Here is a 21,948-nt window from a genome sequence, read left to right on the forward strand (position 1 = left end):
AGCCGCAGCCCTCACCACCCACAAAGAAGGACAGGCAAACAGGATATGAACTAATATTGAGATTTAATATGGTTCTCCTTAAGGAGATCTCTTGTGTAGCAGAGATGAATGGCTCAAACGATCAGTGTAAAAAGCTAACGAAGGATGAGGAGAGGCGAGTCGGACGTCACAGCATGCGTGTGAAGTTCTCCATGGCTTCCTTCACCTTCTGGAGTTCTGTCTGGTTCTGCCTCAGCTGGAGGGAGGGAGACCGAATAAGTGCTGTCCAACTCCGCAGAATATCACCATGACAATGATATACATTATGTAATATTCACATTTACTACAACTAATCCGTCATACTCTGTAATCAGTAGGCTGATCAGTGTCATTAATGTAGTGGGAAATGGTGGAGTGTGGGGAGCAGTGTGACGGGTGGTGCAGTGTGACGGGTGGAGCAGTGTAAAGGGTGGAGTGTGGGGAGCGGTGCAGTGTGAAGGGTGGAGCAGTGTGGGGAGCGGTGAAGGGTGGTGCAGTGTGACGGGTGGAGTGTGGGGAGCAGTGTGAAGGGTGGTGCAGTGTGACGGGTGGAGCAGTGTGGTGGGTGGAGCAGGGTGGAGGGTGGGCGGGCACCCCGGCTGCCCTCCTCACCTTCTCGCCGTCCAGCTCCTGCACCTTGGCCGGGACCTTCTCGCGGTAGTCGCTCTTCTCCATCCTCTCCTGCAGCTTCTCCAGCTGCCTCTCCAGGTCACCACTCTTCACCTTCAACTTGGCCAGTTCCTTCTCCACATCGATCAAGCCCTGAAGAGAACACACGGCGAGACGTCTCCTGTAATATCGGTGCTGGGGAGGTGGGGTTATAGGGGCCTCGCTGCTCTTTCTCCATCTAAAGCTCTGGAAGTCTAGCGGCTGAGAGAAACTCTTCCCCTCTGTTTGTTGTGACAACGACAAAGACCAACACTGGCCCAGACATGGAACAGACTGGTGCTGTTACAACAGAGTATCAGCCGTATCTGTCTGTCATGCCAACTTACAAAACATCAGAACAGCCAAATATCTTAATCCACTATCAAAACAAACATCAACTGGTTCTCATCCGGACCTGCAGGGGGCAGACAAGTTTGCAACACCCATTTACTTCCTGTCGGATCTGAGGGATTTCCTGAAAAGCGGCCATCTTTCTCTCAGATTAATATCATGCTGCAGAGGACAAAGGAGCTAAAGTTTGAAACATGAAAGAGAAACCTGGGAGATGACAAATGAAAGAAAACAAGAAAATCCTTCAGTTCACCGGTAAAACGCTACTGGTTATCAACCTGACTGTTTGACTAGCTATCTGTATGGCTAATTGTTTGGCTATCTGTATGGCTAATTGTTTGGCTATCTGTTTGGCTAATTGTTTGGCTAACTGTTTGACTATCTGTTTGGCTAACTGTCTGGCTAACTATCTGCCTAGCTGATACCCTTCGTCGATCGAACTAAATGATCTAAAGAACTCCAATAAAAACAAAAAGGGGGAAAACGCCTTCGAGTTGTTCCTTGCGTGACTGGGCTCTTTCAAGTTGGAGCATAACTGAGGGAAAATCAAAATAAAACACCAAGAAACTTGACAGTTGATAACCAGCGTGGCAACAGAGACGAAGGATCAACGGCCTCCAGTCAACCTTGTCTACGCAAAAAAGCAACTCCCAAGTATGGCGGAAGAGGCCATTGGAAAGTCCATCAAACAGCTGAAGATGGAGAGGACTTCAGCAAAGATGGCCTTCACGAAACAGGCCAACTACCTCACAAGAGGAGTCGAGCATCTAACAAAACCAGAGATACAAAAGGAATACAGGGAACTCTGCTCACTCTCCAGGAAAGTCAACGATGCAAACAATGAGTATGAGCTTGGTCTGCTAGCGGAGGTTGACGAGGAGAAAGGAAAGGTGAAGCTGAACCCCAAAGAACAAGCAGACCTTTCAAAGACCACAGAAGACTGCAGAATTAGACTAGAAGAGGTCAGAACAAGCGTGCAGTCCAGTCTCTGGTCGAGGTACGCTGAAGGGGAGTTGACCTTCGCCATTGAGGAGGCAGAGTCGGCTTGCGAACAAGCTCGTGGAACCCTTGTGGTCCTAGCCAACAAAAATGGATATGAGCACCAGGTGGAAAACGCGAAGCAACTTGTCGCAGATGCAATGGCTGTATTCAAACAGTGGCAAGACTGGATACCCAACGGGGAAAGCGATGACTGGGATGGCAGGACAAAGGGCTTAAGGAAGATGAAGAATAACCTTGAGGCAAAAAAGGCTGAATACCTGATCTTACAGAGAACTGCAGAGGAGGAACGGCATGGAATAACTCTTCAGGCCCAGTCAGCACAGCAGGTAGTCCAGCAGCCTATCTTGAAAATAAAACCTACCAGCCTACCCAGATTCCATGGCTCAAAAAGAGAGTTCTATCAATGGAAAAAGGACTGGGAGAGTCTGCAGAGGCAAGGTGAACATACCGGTTCGGCAGAGGCAAAGAAGATGCAGCTCCTCGACAGTGTTGATGACAAAATCCGCAGAGATCTACGGCTCTCCACCTACAAAACTGCTGAGGATATGTTCAAGGTCCTGGAAAACCGGTTCGGCAATAAAACCACCATCGCCCTGGAGATCATCGAGGATCTGGAGAAGATTCCACCTCTGAAATCCTACCAGCCCAGGAAAATGATTGAATTGATCCAGTCTGTTGAGAAGGCCTTGAACGACCTCACAGAGCTCGGAAACACCGGAGCCGTTAAAAACCCTCTTGTAGTCAAAATGATCGAGAGCAAACTGCCTTACATGATGAAGAGGGATTGGTTAGTCTTCATGGTGAACCCAATAAATGGTGTCACTCCAGACAACCATTTCGACAGCCTCCTGACCTACCTGAAAACTCAGGAAGAAGTTTTGGAGAGGCTTGAGCAACTTGGAGTAGGTGAAAAGCCAGAAAAGAGGCCGGCTGACACCAAAAAGTACGCCTTGACCAAGTCCACAAGCAAAGGGGGATGCATAGTCTGTGGTGATGAGCGGCACACAGAAAAGCTCTACTTCTGCAAGAGGTTCAAAGAACTGAAGCTGAAAGACAAACTGAGTGCTGCAGAGAGACTGAGAGCCTGCACAAAATGTCTGGAGTGTCATGAGGGAGACGATACCACCTGCAAGGATACTTACCTGTGCAGAAAGCTGGGCTGTAGGAGAGATCATCACTACTTCCTGTGCCAGAGAGGAGACCCTAAAAAGGTTGAGACAGAGACATCGAAGCCGAATATGAAGAGGCACCAACTGACAGAAGAGCAACAACAATTTGTCAGAACTGTCCCCTCAAATGGCAGAAAAGTTCAAGAGAGCCTTTACAAATGTCTCTGCGAGATCTCTCTGCACAGATAAACCTGCAGGCATGAAAGTAAGTACAGTTCATGAACTCCCAGTGATCCTCATGCTCCTCGAAGTCACCACCAATGCAGGTCAGAAGATCGGAACTCTGATCGACCTGGCATCCGACACAAATTACATTACCCACCGTGCAGCCAGGAGACTTGATTTGGAGAGTGAGAAAATCACACTAGTCATCCAAGGGGTTGGAGGAATGGCCCTAAAAGTGAAGACAAGGAGATACCATCTCAGAGTGAGAGTGAAGACACCCAGAGGGAGCGAACGAGCCCATGAGCTTCTCTGCTATGGCTTGGAAGAGATAGCCAAGGTACAAAAAACAGTCACACCCCAACAACTGAAAAGGTTCTTTCCAATTGACAGCTTGGATGACCTTCGCAGACCGGAGCAAATAGAACTGCTGATCAGCCATCGAGAGGGACGACTCGTACCGCAGAGGGTGAAGGTGGTCGGTGACCTTGTACTCTGGGATGGCCCACTAGGAAAGACGGTCGGCGGAACTCACCCAGACCTCTTTGAAAAGGTGGATATGGCAGCACACACATCAAAGACCCACTTCGCGCGATCCATGAGGGCTACAGCTGCAAGATATCAAGAACTCTGTGACACACATGGAATTAAAGCTACCAAAACTACTGTAACCAACAAAGAAATCCTCAACTGGTGGAAATGGGACAGTATTGGAGCAGCCTGCAGATGCGGCAACTGTCAGCCAGGAGGCAAGGACATGACATTGAGTGAGGAAAAGGAGCTCAAAATCATCAGGACAGGCCTCACCTACAGCACAGGCGACGCCCACAGCAGTGAACCACACTGGGACACAAAGTACCCATGGATTGAAGATCCAACCTCTCTGCCCAATAACAGAAGTGGAGTGGAAGCCACTTTTCTGAGGACAGAGAAACAACTCAAAAGAGAACCAGAGTGGAAAGTGGCATATGGGGCTCAAGTTCGTGAAATGGTGGAGAGAGGAGCAGCAATAAAACTCACCGAAGAGACGATGGCCAACTGGACAGGACCAGTATGGTACATCAGCCACTTGGTGGCACCAAACCCACATTCTGTCACAACACCTGTACGCCTGGTCTGGAACGGCAGCCAGAAGTTCAAGGGTCTCAGCATGAACGATCTTCTACTGAAAGGACCTGACGTCCTCAATCCAATTCGAGCAGTCCTACTTAGGTTCAGAAGAGGTGTGCACGCAGCACTCGGTGACATCAAAAAGATGTACAATTCAGTGTGGTTGGAGGACGTGGAGATGCATCTTCACAGATTTCTCTGGAGAGACACCGAAGACAGTGAATTGGAAGAGTATGCAATCACCCGAGTCAACATGGGTGACCGACCAGCAGGGTGCATCGCACAGCTGGCCATGAGAGAGACTGCAAAGTTACCCATGTTTACTCACCTGGAGGAGGAGCGCAGGATCCTGGAGGAAGACTCTTATGTTGATGATGTGCTCACTTCCCACAATGACTTGGAAAAGTTGGACAAAAACACCAGAGGAGTTGTTGAAATCCTGAAAGCTGGCGGATTCCACCTTAAGCCCTGGGTCCGGTCAGGTCAAAGTGGGAGGGACATACACACATCAGAAACGCCAGCAAACAAAATCCTTATTCTCCCAAATCAAAGAAGAGAAGATGATGACAAAGCCCTGGGAGTTGGCTACCTTGTTGAAAGTGACAAATTGTACCCTATGACCTCAGTCAACTTCTCAAAGAGAAGGAAAAAAATGAGATTGGGACCAAATCTAACAGAAGAAGAGGTGAGGGGAAAAACTCCCAAGCCACTGACTACAAGACATTTGTTGAGCCAAGTAGCTAGCCTGTATGACCCAATAGGTCTCGTCACTCCTGTGAAACAGAAGGGTGCCATTCTAGTCAGGAGAGCCTTCCAAGAGGCAGGAACCAGCACAGCCCGAGACACTTGGGACAAGCCACTGTCAGAACAACTGAGGGGGGAAGCAGTCCAGCTGTTTGAGGACTACATCCGCCTCAGCCGAATAACCTTCCACAGGAGCTTCACACCATGCAACTGGACCAAAAAACCATGGGGAATAACATTCTCTGATGGGAGTGACCAGAGCTACGGAGCCGTGGTGTACTTCAGGTGGAAGACTGAGCAGGGCATTGACGTCAGACTCGTTGAGTCAAAAGCAAAGCTTACACCACTCGACCAGAAGGGGGACCCAGTCAAAGCTGAAATCTGTGGTGCTGTCTATGCAGTCCGCCTCAGAAGATACATTGAGAAACAGTCGGCTGGAGGTTGAAAAATGGCTCCACCTGCTGGACAGTCAAACTGTGTTGGGTGCAATCCAAAGAGACAGTCACGGGTATCAGACGTTCTTTGCAAACAGGGTCGGAGAGATCCAGAAGACCACATCCCCTGATGACTGGAGGTGGATCCAGGGAGACCTCAACGTGGCGGACATCATAACAAGAGGTGCAGCTCCAGAAGATCTCAAAGAGGATTCTGTGTGGCAGAATGGACCAGACTTCCTGAGATTACCTGTGGAAGAGTGGCCAATAAAGTCTGCCAAAGAAGTTGCAGCCCATGCCAGAGAAGGTATAAATAAGCTCCAAAGGAAGTCCTTCTCAGCAGTACTGACCAGAGCACAGCTCAAGAAAACAATGCAGGATGTGCCATCTGGTGGTACAAGCGGCTCAGCGAAAGTGATAGGCAAAAGAGACGTTGATGCTCAGCAAGGCACTGCAGATAGAAAAGAGCCCAAGACTCAACTCCGAAGAACACCAGCTGGTTCTGCAGTGAAAGAACTGATCAATGTCAGGAAATTCAGCAACCTAACCAAGGTCATCAGAGTTGTTGCCTGGGTATGGAGAGCTGCAGTTAGATGGAAAAAATTACTGGACAGAACCCAATCCACAAGTAAGCCAAAGTGGGAGGGGTTTTCACCAGAAGAGCTTAAGTCCAGAGCCAAACAAGCTGTACTCACCGTCAGTGAGTGTGAAGACGCACAGAGAGACCTCTTCCTCGCAGCACAAGAGGGTACATCCTTCCAAGACACTACCCTTAATAGACTGGCGGTGTACAAAGATGCAGAAACCGGACTCTTGGTCTGCGGAGGAAGATTTCAGATCTTCGATGACGACAAAACTACGGTACCAATCTTACCTTGTGATGCGTGGATATCCTCTCTTCTGGCACAAGAAGCTCACAAGGCAAACCACGAAGAAATAGCAGGTACACTCCTGCGTATGAGAAAGAAGGCATGGGTCATAAGAGGCCGGAACTGGTTCAGAAGATTGTGGACAGCTGTGTGACATGCAGAAAGGCTAGAGCCAAAAAGTGCCAACAAATCATGAGTGACCTCCCGTCCGAACGGATAACACCAGCAAGACCATTCGAATTCACAACAGTGGATCTATTCGGACCTTATGAAGTGAAGGATGAAGTTAAGAAGAAATCAAGGCTCAAGGTATGGGGGTTAGTCTTCTGCTGTATGGCATCCAGAGCTCTGCACACAGATGTCGTAAGTGACCAGTCTTCTGAAGGTTTCCTGTTGGCTTACAAGAGATTCACAGCACTAAGAGGTCATCCAAAAAAGCTGTGGTCAGATCCTGGAAAAAACTTTGTGGGTGCCAGACCCGCCCTCAATCAGCTGTACACCTTTCTGAACCAGCTACAGTCGTCAGAGGTTGAAAATGAAGCCTCCAAGCATGGGACAGAATGGAGCTGGAAACTTCACCCCGCTGATTCCCCTCACAGGAATGGGGCTGCAGAAGCCGCTGTGAGGACAGCGAAACGCGCTCTGCACAACCTGGGAGGAGCTGGATGCTTTACTTGGAGTGAGTTCCAAACCTTCCTCTACATGGCTGCAAACCTTTCCAATGAGAGACCCATAGATGCCAGAACTCAGAGTCGAGAGGGCTGTATAGAATACATAAGCCCGAACACACTTCTGCTCGGGAGAACAGGACCCAGGGGAGACCTAGGAAGCTTTGACTTTGATGGCTATCCCTACAAAAGACTAAGAGCAATCCAAACAGAAGTTGACCGGTTCTGGAGGAAGTGGAGTCAGTTGGCGGGGCCCAATCTATTCATTAGGAGCAAGTGGCACACAACGCACAGAAATGTAGCCATAGGAGACATCGTCTGGCTTGCCGACCAAAATGCATTGAGAAGTCAGTATAAACTTGCCAGAGTCATCAATGTAAACCCTGACAAGAAGGGTGTTGTCAGAGATGTTCATGTTCGAACCTTTCCCAGCTACCCAGTCTCGACCATGAAGTCTGATCAAAGGCCAACAAAGAAACTCTTAACTAAAATCCCCTTTACAATTCTGCACAGAGATGTACGACGGGTCGTTGTTCTACTACCAATCGAAGAACAAAAGTAACCTGCAGGGGGCAGACAAGTTTGCAACACCCATTTACTTCCTGTCGGATCTGAGGGATTTCCTGAAAAGCGGCCATCTTTCTCTCAGATTAATATCATGCTGCAGAGGACAAATGAGCTAAAGTTTGAAACATGAAACAGAAACCTGGGAGATGACAAATGAAAGAAAACAAGAAAATCCTTCAGTTCACCGGTAAAACGCTACTGGTTATCAACCTGACTGTTTGACTAGCTATCTGTATGGCTAATTGTTTGGCTATCTGTATGTCTAATTGTTTGGCTATCTGTTTGGCTAATTGTTTGGCTAACTGTTTGACTATCTGTTTGGCTAACTGTCTGGCTAACTATCTGGCTAGCTGATACCCTTCGTCGATCGAACTAAATGATCTAAAGAACTCCAATAAAAACAAAAAGGGGGAAAACGCCTTCGAGTTGTTCCTTGCGTGACTGGGCTCTTTCAAGTTGGAGCATAACTGAGGGAAAATCAAAATAAAACACCAAGAAACTTGACACTGTCCATCTGTCTTCAACACGGACCAAAGGGCCAGTGCGGCACGTTTACACACATCCATCTGGAGAAGAACGGAGCAGAGTGACGTTCCTTCACCATCGCAGGAGTTAAATTAGTTCGACGTTTCCTTTCTGTTTCTCCTTCATGTTCCACACGGTGATCACACTCACCTTCAGCAGGAAATGAACGGTGCATTTGTCGGAAGCGATGGCCACCGCACAGCCCTCTGGGATGCTGCCGTCGTCCCCGGTGACGGGGTGGACTGCCTGAGAGTAAGAGAGGGTCTGGATCTGTAGACTGTACTTCTCCACGAGGGACGTGGTGGCGGAGTCTATACACTGCAGGTAACCTGATGGACGAATGAGCGGGTGAACAGAACCCACAGACGTTACCACAACAGGAAAGATACTTCACGTTCAGTTTGACGTAAAGAGGCTACAGCAGTGCTGAAAACGCACGTGGTCCAGTGAAACTTGGGAGTACAGCGTTTTGGTGTGCGGTCAGTGCAGGTCTGTGGACTCACAGTCAGCGCGCGTCTTGGTGAGGTTGTAGTCGGCCCGGAGGGATCGGATGGTTCTGACCACAGTCATCACCAACTCCATCTGCCGGTCCAGCTCCTCACTGTGCCAGCAAAACTGCAGCGAGGCAAATCGAGCTCAGACCTCAGGGGACCAATCAGATCATCGCTCCTACAGACCGCCTTCTTTCTCTCGCTCCCTCACCCTTCATTTAATCTCTCCTTCACTCCCCATAGATACCTGTCCCTCCATCCATCTCTCCCTTCTTCTGCTCCAAACAAATATGAAAAGGGTCCATCCATCTAGAACACTCCTCTCCCTTCATCTACATCTCTCCATCTCTGTGGTCCACCAGAAACCAACAGTTGATTACATTAACGTCCCTCACCTCCGAGCTCTCTGGGTAAGGGGTGACGCTGATGCTTGGGGGGCAGTGCTGAGGGCATCGCCGTGGCAGCCGCTGGAAAAGCTCCTCGGAGACGAAGGGCATGATGGGAGCCAGGAGACGAAGCCCCACCTCCAGGCAGGTGTAGAGGGCCTGTCTGCAAACGCCCGCCTGCTTCTGGCCCTCAGGGTCTGTCCTGCTGAACACCGGCTTCACGCTCTCCTACACACACAGGGCAGGACCGTCAGCCCGCCCCATTTTTAAGTCACATTCAGAAAATCAAGCACACCTGTACAAAATTACAATAGAGATTTTTTTTTAAAGGCTGACCGTGGGAGAAAGGAATAAGAACGAGAGAGAGAGAGAGAGAGAGAGAGAGAGAGAGAGGTCTGTTACCAAATAGATGTCGCACAACTCGTAAAGCCAGAAGTTGTAGATGGCCGTGGTGATGGCGGGGAAGTCGTAGTCCTGGAAACCGTTCCCGCACAGGCGGACGGCCAAGCACAGGCGGGACAGGATCCAGCGGTCAACCACGCTCTCGTCACCACACAGCTGCATCACACAGGGGGAGAGGAGGGGCTCAAGACTCCACAGAAGCGGGGCGTAACACCCACCCACCCCCAGAACCCCTCCCGTCCACTACACCGTCCAGACGCTCGCAGGTGAAGGTTTATGGGGGGCGGGGCGTCTCACCTGGGCCCGCTCACAGGGCACAAAGTCCTCCCCCAGAGTCCTCATGGCAAACTTCACAGCGTTCCACAGCTTGTTACAGAAGTGCCTGTAGCCCAGGATTCTGTTCACATCCAGGTTAATGTCCCTCCCTGAGAGAAGAGACACAGAGAGAGAAATGACGGTCAATTTAAGAAAATCTAGTTGCACTGATGTACTTGAGAGACTGGTCTTTGAAAGGCCGAGTGGTGGTCACCTTGGCTGGTGTAGGCACACAAGGCAAACCGGAGAGCGTCCGTCCCACACTCTGGGATTCCACTGGGGTAGTCAGATTTCTGCGACAAGACCACAACAACTTAGAACCTCCTCCACTCGTATGTTCACAAGGAGCTGATTCTAGAGGCTGCACCGTACTGCTCGGTCACCATGTGCACCATGACGGTCAGCTGCGTGACAGCAGGTTCATGAGGAGAGAGTCGTACCTGTCCCTGTTTCGCCTTCTCTATCTCCACTGGGTCCAGATTGCTGTCCTTCAGTTGAGCATGGAGACCCTACACACACACACACACACACACACACACACACACACACACACACACACACCCCTGGTCAGTGCCGTCAGTGTTCTACACTCTCACTACGGAGCTCCATGCCTGAGAGGAGCACGGACCTAGAACTGGGCTTAGGGAGCCTTCAAACTCTGTCTGCGTGGCTCCACAAAAGGCTCTGATGACACGTGCATCACCACTGGACTCAGGAACAATCTGACGGATGATTCTGGGTCTGACAGATGCTGGGAGAACGCCATCGGAAAGCGCAGTGCAAACAGTTGGAAAGATGATGGTCTGGGTGTTTGGACCAGGATTCTTGGTTCCAGCAGTGTTAATGCCACAGCATATAAAGACATTTTAGTCTCTATTAGGGCGTACTCACACTAGGCACGGTTTGCTGGTTCCGTGCTGGGGCCCGGTTATCCCCCCTCCCCACTCCCCCTCTGGCCTGCACTCACACTGGCTTCAGCAACCCGGCCCGAGCACGCTTACGTCATCACAACGCCGCTTTATTTGGAAAAAAGCGCGCTCGCACAACACTATGGAGCTCATGATTCTCTTTTTATTGTATTTTTGGAGTCGTTTTGGGAGTGCAGAAACACGGTGCAAGCACAGATTTATCGATAATTTAACACAACGATTGTCTGCTAATCGCTTTGCCGCTATGACTGTTTAACGTGAGCATCGCATCACTGACGTCATGTTTGAGTTCCAGCGAAATGAACCAATCGGACGAGGCACCAAGCGGGCCCAGGCACGGATAGCGCTCACACTAGAAGCGAATCGTGCCCGAGTCCACATGAATCGTGCCCTGGCCCACCTCTTCAAGCGGGCCCGAGCACGGTTAACTGATCTGGGCCCGGGCACGGTTGGAGCGCTCACACTAGCCAAACGAACCGTGCTTCGGCAGGCAACCGTGCCCGGGCCCGGATCACAGAGCCTAGTGTGAGTACGCCCTTAAATTCTTCCAGCTATATTGCAACAGTTTGTGTCTGTCCTGACATGATTTATGGAGTTTGGCGAGGAGGAAGACCACAGTCCTGCACAGAATCCTGAATTCAACCTCAACACAGAGCGCTGACCGCCACCCCTTTGGGATGAAACTTAGAGGCTGTCACAGCTGCAGAGGACAAAGGTAGTGTACTCATGTCCCTGGGTTTGGAACACGATGTCCAGTAGGGGTGTCACGATTCTCTAAATCCTCGATTCGATTCTGGATTATTTATTATGGATTATACTTTCACGAGTGACTGTAGCGCGCGACTCCGCACACCTCACGCGAACCTGCGCAAACGGAGGAGGCGTTTATATTCTTTGCAGTGTTCTCCAAAACGATATGTGGTAGCATAAAGAAACACCCCTCAAAAACAGGGGAAGGAACATTTACCTGACAAATTTTAATGTTGCTTTGTGTTCCAGGTTTGAAAAGTGCTGGAATTTAGGCTAAAGTACTTGAAAATGCTTGAAAGTGTAACTACTTCTTTTCACAACAAATAGCTATCTGACTGAACAGTTTTCTTGTATTACGTTAACAAATACGAGCCTCTTGTAATTCCAGGACGAAACGAGAGAATGTGAAGACGTTAAGATTGGGCGTTTTGAAAATAAACAACCATTAAATAATGTGATGAAAAAGCGAATTATTTCGAATCATTACGAGTATATGCATAAATATTTAACTTAATTAGGTGCTTTAATTCCACCTTCTAAAGGTGTATGAGCCCAGAAAACATGACTTGGTTCATTGTGCTGAAGCGCAGCGCGCGCAAAGTTACAAAATTCGAGAGGTGCACGACCTTGCGATTCCCCAGCGCGCACGGGCGGAGCCACCACGATTACGTTATTTTTGGCGCGCGGATCCTCGCGACGTGTCTAGTTTAAACCAGGCTTTACTTTGCGTAGTGTGGGTGCTTGCTTGGCTTAGAGGGAGGGATCGTCGATCCTCTTTTTGACTTCGAGGCTCGAGATTGTGACAATTTCGATCGATTTCGATTTAATATCGAAATCGTGACACCCCTAATGTCCAGCAAATTCATGTGTGTGATGGTCTAATATTTACATTTAGAAGACACCAGAGTAAATTAAAGTGCTTTGCATCTATTCACACAATGTGTCCTAGTTAATAGCATACCATGTCATACTTTTAGACATACAGTGAAAATGAGTTTATAATTTAATAAGACTAATGGTGCTAATGGTTATAGGTGAGTGGATGCTGAGGGCTGTGGAGTGACAAAGCACAGTCTCACCTCCAGCGAGATGCCGGTGATGACGTCTAGGGGATCGATGACGTTACCCAGAGACTTGCTCATCTTCCTGCCGTGGGCATCCCGAACCACAGCATGCAGATACACCTAAGACACACACGAACCAGAATACACACTGTTGACTTGGGAACTTGGGAAAGTGCAGGTTGTGTCTAACACTATAACCTGACATGAGAGAGATCCTGAGGCCTGTATGGCCACAGACCATAGGCCTGTATGTACGCGCACACCTCTTTGAAGGGGAGTTTGCCCGTGAGTTTAAGGCCCATCATGACCATACGCGCCACCCAGAAGAAGAGAATATCGTGGCCGGTCTCCAACAGGGTGCCTGGGTAGAACACACTCAGATCCTCACACTAACACACACACACACACACACACACACACACTTACTACAAAACACGGCACTACAATTGTAACAATTTAACCAACTTGGCTGTTACTATCAATATTCTGAGGACCAATTAGGTGAGTATAAACCACACAGAGAGGATTATGATTGGTTGGGTGGGCTTACTTCATTTGGCCATCCAAAGATGGAGAAGGGGAATATTCCAGAGGAGAACCAAGTGTCCAGCACATCCTCATCTACACACACACACACACACACACACACACACACACACACACACACACACACACACACACACACACACACACACACCTCATAAGGCTAATAATACATTTCCGTTTTAGTCATTAATGTTACATCCACTGTGAATAATTTAATCTTCAACCCTCACACCAACGTTCCAGTGCTCCCATCACCGGAGTCTAGAGGCTGCCCAGTAAATGCAGCTTCACATCCCCTTTAAGTTAACGAGCTACACTCCCCCCACATCTCCTGCCTCTGCTGCTGTTGGGCACAAACGGACATTTCATGGTGCTGTCCTGTGGTTGTCATGGCTGCCCCTCTGGGGGTAAACCTTAAATAATAGCACAAATACCAACACACGAGTCAGAGCACCATAAATAATGTCATGACGGGGGGGATGTCAGCACATTGAAGAAAGCACACAGCAAAGTGTCTGAAAGGGACAAGGACTGTAGAGGAGAGGTAATAATTGTGTGTGTGTGTGTGTGTGTGTTACCCTGGCGTAGAGAAATTTTGTCCACAGTGACATTGAAGCGTTGGGCTGCCTTCTCTTTGGCTTCTTCTTCAGAGCGCCCACTGACCCAATAATGACCATCTACATCCTACACACACACACACACACACACATTAACAGTGTCCTGAAGGCGAGTGATGTGTCAGTACCTACACAGAATCAATATGTCTGACTCACCTCTCCTGGTTTGACTGAGGGGTCATTCACTGTAATGAAATACGCAGGGATCCGGTGACCCCACCATAGCTGACGCGAGATACACCAATCCCTGACCATGAACACACACACACACAGGAAAAATCTGTACTAAAGAACTTCTCATCTTCTTAGCAGTGAGCAGATAAGCAGATGTTTTAAATCATGGTAGAGGCGTCTGAGGCAGCTGTTAAGCGCCTGTGCTCACCTGATGTTGTCCATCCAGTTGAACCAAGTTTTGAGGTGGTGTTCTGGAATGATCTTCAGCTCGCCGCTCCTGACAGCGTCTGCTGCCCGTTTGCCCATATCTGTGCAGTCCACATACCACTGAGGCTTCAGCAGCGGCTCCACAATGTCCTTCGACCGACTGGACACACAAACACACATATATGCCTATGGGCACATACACATGTACTCAAACACACACACACACCACATGGAGGGCACACAGCAGTGGCAGTGTTTAATTCTGAACCCAGTCCAAACCCTCTGACCAACACCTGCATTTCTGATATCCAAAAGCTGAGGTATCTGTATAAACCCCATATGCCTCATCACAGTCCAGACCCCTTACAAATACAGACATTCTATAACAACTGCACACCTATAACTGGGCTCTAACAGGTGTAGTCTACCCCCCCAGGTAATGCTCACGCCACTGACCTGCATACAGGCACCACCATGGGATTGTCTTTGATCTCCTTGAACTGGCCTCTGTCCTTCAGGGCTTGCAGTACAGCGTGCCGTGCTTCAAAGCGCCTCATCCCCTACCGAGAGCAATGGCAAGGGGTCAAAGCACTTTGTGCAATGCTTCTGGAAGAAGCTGTGGGCAAGCGCGAGCACGTGCACTCACCAGGAATGGAGGAGGAACGTTGATGAGGAAGCCATTCTCATCCATGATGTTTATGAAGGGCAGCTTGTGCCTCTCGCCCACCTCGTAGTCGTTGTGGTCATGCGCCGGTGTGATCTTCACCGCACCTGAAGAGTTAGCGCTGAGCTCAGAGAGGTCTAGGCCAAACCTGGTGTCATCTGCTACCCTTAAACACTGCACTACCCACATGTCTAACTACCTAGCTCGACACATCATAGAGTCATATTGGGGCTCTGCAACTCCACACCTCCGGACGCTTTGGTTCAAAGTTTGACTCCAGATTCTACTGATCTGTGAAGGATGTGATAAAAGATGGTTTTCATTTTACATCTGGACAAAGCTGTCAGAACATCGCCAAGTTGTGAACCAAGCGTAGCACAGCCACGACGACACCCTGGTTACAGCAACAAAGCGGGAAATGCCATCAAGAAGACGGCTCAGAGCAGGGGTGCTCATTACGTCGATCGCGATCGAAGGAAGTGTCGGTCGATCGCGAAGGAATGTGCGTAGATCGCGTCACATAAAATAGTAGTCTATTTCATCCATCTGCACTGACGGTTGTATTTTGATTGACATTCACGGTAGCCAATCTGCAATCCACTCAACAAATTACGTTCCCCCCCCCCCCCCCCCCCCCCCATTACCAACTGTTTTACATTACCAACTGTTTTACAGTGGATTCTTCCCAAGTAATCGTACAACCAGAACAGAAGAAATCGTAGAATCATAGAATCGTGACCCGTGTTTACACGAGGAGGCCTGCAAAGATCATCAGTGCCAAGACCTCCCTAAACACAAACAGCCCCTCCTCTCGCCCTATGACCCTGGCAGAAACAGCACCACCTATCTCACAAGAGATACCATAAGAGAACAGTGCATCATGGAACTCTTTATAACTGCTAGACATCATTAAGGAAAGTACAAACATCTTGCCAGTAGAATTTCCTGCAATTCATGGAATTTCTCTGCTATCGTCAGTAGTGTTTTACACACTGGGTTTCCTGATGTGCATTAAAAATGTAGACCGTGTCAGATATGGCAGATACATGACATGGCTAATACATGCTGATAATGTAAATAATTCCAACTGGGATCCCTGTTCACCTGTTCCGAAGTTCATGTCCACGAAGTCATCAAACACAATGGGCAGTTTACGGTCGCAGAACGGGTGAACAACCACTTTCCCTTTTAGGTGCTAGAGGGGGGTCAAACAGAGAGGAGAGGTCATAGGGGAAAGATGCCCTCCATGAAGTGAAGGCCATAGTCAGAGAAGAAGGTCCCGTGAGAGAGGCTGGCCACCAGGGTACCTTGTATCTGGAGTCGTCAGGGTGAACGGCCACGGCTGTGTCTCCCAACATGGTCTCGATACGTGTGGTTGCCACCACGACTTCCTCATCTGAGCAGGAAGAGCAGCGTTTGTGTTAACTGTTCGCTCTAGACTGATTTGTGTGATCCTGTGGTGTGACTAGTGGAGTACTTACCTGAACCCTCGATCTTGTAGGAAAAGGAGACCAGCACTCCAAACTCCACCTTCTCCTTATAGCCAGGCACAGGGAGGAGAGTCCTGCCAGCCAGCTCCTTCTTATCCACCTGATGCAAAGGTCACACGATCACCAAAGGACACATAACCTCATCACGAACGCCACCGCCTCCCCGCTACAACCAGCGTCTATCAAGGTCGTCCTTCGGGGACTCGGCTCTGGTGCGGCTCCGTGGGGAGGGGAGAGGGGACCTGAAAACCAGTGACCAGGAGGTGCAGACAGTGGGGACGCACCTCTATGTCAGAGATGGCAGAGTTGAGCGTGCAGGACCAGTTGACAAGCCTCTTGCTGCGGTAGATCACGCCCTCCTCGTGCATGCGAATGAAGGCCTCCTGAACGGCAAACGACAGCTTCTGCACACACAGAGGGTCACGTGCAGTCAGCGACACCACACGCCCATTACAGTTGAATGGGTAGCCAGTGGAAACCAGTGGAGCTTTAAGATAACAGATATCACTCAAACTGGATAGATACCAGCCAGAAACACTCAAACTGGATTTGCTAATCTGCACCTAGGCAAACAAAGAATGGGAACATTTGGTGAAATGACTAAACCCGTTAATAAGTGAGGTTTATAGTCAAACTAGAAAGACATGAAAGACACAGGTCTGTCCCAAAACCTAGTAAGCTGTCTACATACAGCATTTTGTGTCTTAAAGTGTGTGCGCTCCCAACACTCAGGCTGTCCCAGTTCAGATACCTTAAATATGCTGCCTACTGAGATACTGGCCGAACAACTAAATAATGCAAGAATTAAAATGACAATTAAAAATGAGAATTGGAGAATCCATCAGGCTGAAATGCTGTGGTAACGCTCAAATCTGAGGTAATCAAATCTGAGGTAACTATAACCTGCCTTATGAGGACAGATGCTGATTAGAATTCTCCCTACCTGCCATCTTAAGCAGCTCACTACGTTTGGGGACAGACCCTGTGTGTGTGTGTGTGTGTGTGTGTGTGTGGATGTCCACTACTTACAGGATCCATGGTGAAACATGCCCTGTCCCAGTCCAGTGAAGAGCCGAGTTTCTTTAACTGGTGGTAGATACGATCTCCCTTTCTAACAAATCAAAGAGGAGACATTCTCACAGGTTGTCTTCGACTTAAATTATGCTACAGGCCAGAGCGATGTTATAAATGCTGATGTTATAAAGGTTATGAGCAACCATAGGAAATGACTACAGGTCATACAACACAACACAGAACCAGTCACTACCACAAACCAAACCCCACTGGTTGAAAGACATTGAACACTATAAACTCGCCATTTACTCCTCATCCTTAAGGACGCTGGATACACAAATGCATTAACTGAAATAAATAAAACCATTTTTGAGAAAGAACCCCCGATAGAAGCAGAAATCTGTAATCTAGTTCTATATTCAAGATCACCCAGTGCATGCAAGTGTACACACACACACACACACACACACACACACACACACACACACACACACCCCCACCCCAGCACTTACTCCTCCTTCCACTTCCAGACCTCCTGGACGAAGCGTTCGCGGCCCAGGTCATGGCGACTCATGGCCCGCTCCCTCATCAGCTTCTTCTCCACCACCACCTGGGTGGCGATGCCAGCGTGGTCACAGCCGGGGTTCCACAGCGTCGTCTCGCCTCTCATACGGTGCCTGCGGTGTGAGGGGACAGAGCGGGTTAAGAGCCGGACTTGCAGACAGACCGCACACCGAAGGTTTAAACGTTTGACACTGCCAAACTAACTAGATCTGACTTTTTTTTCCTTCTATTGTCATAAATAATTGAGAGGGAAACAAATATATGTATTTGAGTAATGAAACTACTGGCACTGATAGCATTCTCAAACGTGCACATGAGCTTTGCTAAGAAGAAAGTGATGGTTACCATCTGGTCAAGCAGTCCTGAATGGCATTGGTTAAGGCGTGGCCCAAATGAAGAGACCCAGTCACGTTAGGCGGAGGGATACACATCATAAAGATCCCACGAGGGTTAGGTTCACTGATGCTCTTCCGCTAGTTAAAAAAGGACCAGAATCACTGTAGCTTTAGACAGTAATAATGAAGGTATGTTCAAATATCTCGAGTGAATTTTATCAGAACATTTATCTTGTTTGTTGCATTTTCTTACCCCATACTCTGGCTTGAAGAACCCCTGTTTCTCCCACCAGGGATACCAGGCTGCCTCTACGTACTGTGGGCTATAGGAGTCTGGCAGAGGGCTCAGCACATCTGTGGGTGGATGTGAAGAAAAGGAGGGGCAGAAAGAGATAAGAAGAAAAGGAGAAACATGGAGAAAAGGAGATACAACAGGTCAAGGTTTCAAACACAGGCCACCACCATCATCACCACCAGAGAACTCTATGCAATCTCCACCAGCATTTCCACACTTCACTAGTGCTCAAGTGCCATGTGCATATACGTGCCTTTCTTCTCTCCGGCTGGGGTGGGGACGTTGTACGTGATCACTCCCAGCTCCTTCTTCTCCGGTTTGGCCTTCTTCTACACAACACACCACAAGCCCAAAATATTGAGTATACTTCAGTCCCACCTGCTCCAGCTCCGAGACAATAAACTGAACACATTACTTTCACCATCAACGACCAGCTAAACCCATCTGAAAGTAACTGGACAATGTCCAGACGAGGTACTGTCTTATATAGAAGTACAGCTTGAGGTAAAGATTAAAATGCCATGTCAGCCTTCAAGCATCTGAGGTAACCAGGTTTCATAAGAGCACTTCCGCACTAGTCATAACACTTGACTAACCTTGCAATTCATTTCAGCATTATTTGATATTCAAGATGATTACCACAATGTTGGTTCAGAGCAGTAAAGTCCAGAAGTTAGATGGTTTCTAATATTATTTAGAATGTGTCGAGCTCTAATTCTGCACATCCTCTGCTCTCAAGTCCTACAACGAGATGACCACTAGTTTTCTCAGCTCTCTCACCTCAGTCTGAGACTGCATCTGCTTCTTCTTCTCCTCCATCTCCTTCTTCTGCTGGAACTTCTCCATCTTCTCTTTCTTTTTGGCCTCCTTTTTCAGCTGGGCTTCCGTCTTGGGCGGACCTGGGTGAAATGACATGACGCCAGGGAAACAACCCATCAGACACAAAGTCACAACAAAAACCCCATCAAAATGTTCTGGGACGTTCCAACATCGTAATTTTTATGTTATCACTTGCATACACCCCTGGTCTATTTTATCAAAGTATATGGGCTTGGATAGGAGTTTATCCTTGAAGACACATCTCCTCCATGGCAATTAACCTCACAGACAGCCACTCAGGGTCCCAAGCAGGTCCTCACCGGTGACAGGAGCATCATGGGTAGCGGTGTGGGAGGCAGCAGCATCGTTGGCACCGGCAACGCAGGTAGATGTGGGCGACACGGGTCCCATTTTCTCACAGAGCGGGATTTTTCCCAGAACCTTCAAGAACTGGGGCTGGTGCACGCACGTATCGAACCACCTACTCACATTTACCAGCGATTTCCTGTCTGTGGGCTCCAGAACCTGTGGAAGAAGAAACATGTCATGAAGGATGACGTGGATGGGCTCTTGTGCAGGCTCCAAACCGGGTTAGGGTTCTCCATGACAGACTACCCAGTTATCTTGATTGGATTGTTGACATATTTGACATAACTACACTTTAGCTGCGTTCTCAGTGAAGTAATGGAGCTCATTGGCCCCTCACTGACTTGACAATCCAGATGTTGAGTCTCGATGTGTAAGTGTGGTCTTGTTTTTATTAGAACAGGTCTTAGCACGTTGACAAACACACACACACCCACACCACATACTCATCACCGTGTTTGTTTAAATGGTTCAGGTGACAGATCATCACATATTTGACATATTTTAATTATGTGAAAAATGCTGCCTTACATATTTGAAAGGCAGCAATGCTGCCATAGCAACGTTCATATCTGCCAGTGTCACGTCCTCTCCAACCAGGTATGTCCGTGATTCTAGCACCTGATCCAGAACCTTCAGGACACGCAGCAGCTCGGCACAAGAACTCTGCTGCATCTACAACCAAAGGACACATCAGAGCAGACATTAAGAATCACCCCAAAGCACTTAACAAAAGCCTTATAAAGTCACAGACTCTGTGATACAGACACGAGACAGGCACACACACACACACACACACACACACACACACACACACACACACACACACACACACACACACACACACACCTTCTTGTCCATGCTCAGCACTCCTAGCAGAGGGAAGACCGCGGCACAGGCCACAGGCGTCAGCTCGTTTTCCGCGAAGCTCAGCCACTGCCACACCTGACTCTCCTGCTTGGCGCCGTGGCCCGTCCTGCCCCCCAGAGCCGTGAGGTACCAGCTCACCGCGCCGGCGCCACACAGCACCGCGGTCTGGTCCCCGCCCACCTGCAGCGCCGGCCGGGAACGGGCCACCTCGGCAGGCGGCTCCTCGGTGAGGGTGCGTGGAGGGGTCGGGCTGTACTCGGCAGCGACCCGGACCAGGAGACTCCTGAAGTCGTCAGGGTGGGAGGACACGTATAGAGAGTCCATCTCTGAGGGAGGGAGGAGGAGGAGGAGAGATTGGGGGGGGGTTGGAGAGGAGAGGAGGGGGGGGTGGGGGGGGGGGGGTTGGAGAGGAGAGGGGGGGGGGGGGGGGGGGGTTAGAGAACCAAAGTAAAAACGTACAACGTACTAGCCTCAGGGAGATGTTGTGATTTCACTTTCGATTTGCTTTTTAAAGCAGGACTCTAATATCCGGGTAGAATAGCTCAACACTGTATGGACTGTTTAGTCATACTGGGTTAGCATAGCTAGCTCCTACTTTTATTCAAGTGTATCAGCAATTATGAGATTATAAAAAAAAAAAACGAAACAATGTTATTAACAACCAGCTGAAAAGCGACCTATTTTTCATGAATATGTAGAAAAAGAAAACACACAAGTGAACCACATACGGTACACACCAGCAGAGAAGCGAGGTAAACTACACATGCCCACTCACTTGACAGGCTGGTGGCTAATGTAAGCCCGTACTAAAGCTTAATAGTAAGTGTGACAATTTTTGATATGTTCGTTCACTTTTGCACATTCGTTCTTACTGAAATAAACTCTCACAGCGCTTCTTAACTCACCTTCGGGGAGTAGAAAACGTCAAACTAGTGCCGCATGTGGGGGAGCCAAAAGCTGAAGATTTTGCCGTAAAGCTGTGCCAGTTGACGTAAAGCAAACTTGTCTGACGCAACCACTGAATCAAACCCAGAACACGTAATGGCATAACGTGAGGAAATTAACTCAGCTGTTCACTTTATAACTACGTAATGTCTTCGTCATGTACGCATCATGGGTTGCATCTGGCCTAAGAATAAGATGAGATAATACACGCTGTTTATTTTTTATTGCACATTATAGGTAATGCAAAAACCTTAAAATAATGACCTATAGATAACCTATAAGATTTATATCGCCAAATTCAGGGTGTTTTTGTTTGTATCTGCATACGCTATCATTTTATACATTTCAGTTAGATTAGGTTCGACAGGTAGGTGGGGTTCAATCTTCATTTACAGAAGACCCAGTGGAGATACACAATTTTAGAAGCGTAAAATACCA

The 21,948-nt window shown here is 48.6% G+C and overlaps 1 protein-coding gene across 1 annotated transcript; it reads right to left on the minus strand.

Moving 5' to 3' along the window:
• Positions 1–46: 46 nt before the first annotated feature.
• vars1 (valyl-tRNA synthetase 1) lies at positions 47–21,612 on the minus strand. Its single transcript, XM_076991152.1, has 31 exons — positions 21,471–21,612; positions 20,545–20,891; positions 20,227–20,370; positions 19,650–19,854; positions 19,291–19,409; positions 18,764–18,839; positions 18,469–18,569; positions 18,226–18,353; positions 17,829–17,993; positions 17,332–17,413; positions 16,587–16,706; positions 16,294–16,402; positions 16,120–16,208; positions 15,917–16,007; positions 14,795–14,919; positions 14,605–14,708; positions 14,150–14,308; positions 13,924–14,014; positions 13,729–13,834; positions 13,155–13,225; positions 12,868–12,993; positions 12,620–12,724; positions 10,302–10,370; positions 10,076–10,154; positions 9,844–9,971; positions 9,547–9,702; positions 9,154–9,372; positions 8,771–8,882; positions 8,418–8,596; positions 631–780; positions 47–235 (listed from the first exon to the last, which is right to left on the minus strand). The coding sequence occupies exons 2-31, from the start codon at positions 20,887–20,889 to the stop codon at positions 167–169; spliced, it is 3,822 nt and encodes a 1,273-aa protein (XP_076847267.1). The 5' UTR covers positions 20,890–20,891; positions 21,471–21,612; the 3' UTR covers positions 47–166.
• Positions 21,613–21,948: the final 336 nt, after the last annotated feature.

Source organism: Brachyhypopomus gauderio, unplaced genomic scaffold (assembly GCF_052324685.1).
Source record: "Brachyhypopomus gauderio isolate BG-103 unplaced genomic scaffold, BGAUD_0.2 sc81, whole genome shotgun sequence".
In the NCBI taxonomy this organism is placed as follows: Eukaryota; Metazoa; Chordata; class Actinopteri; order Gymnotiformes; family Hypopomidae; genus Brachyhypopomus; species Brachyhypopomus gauderio.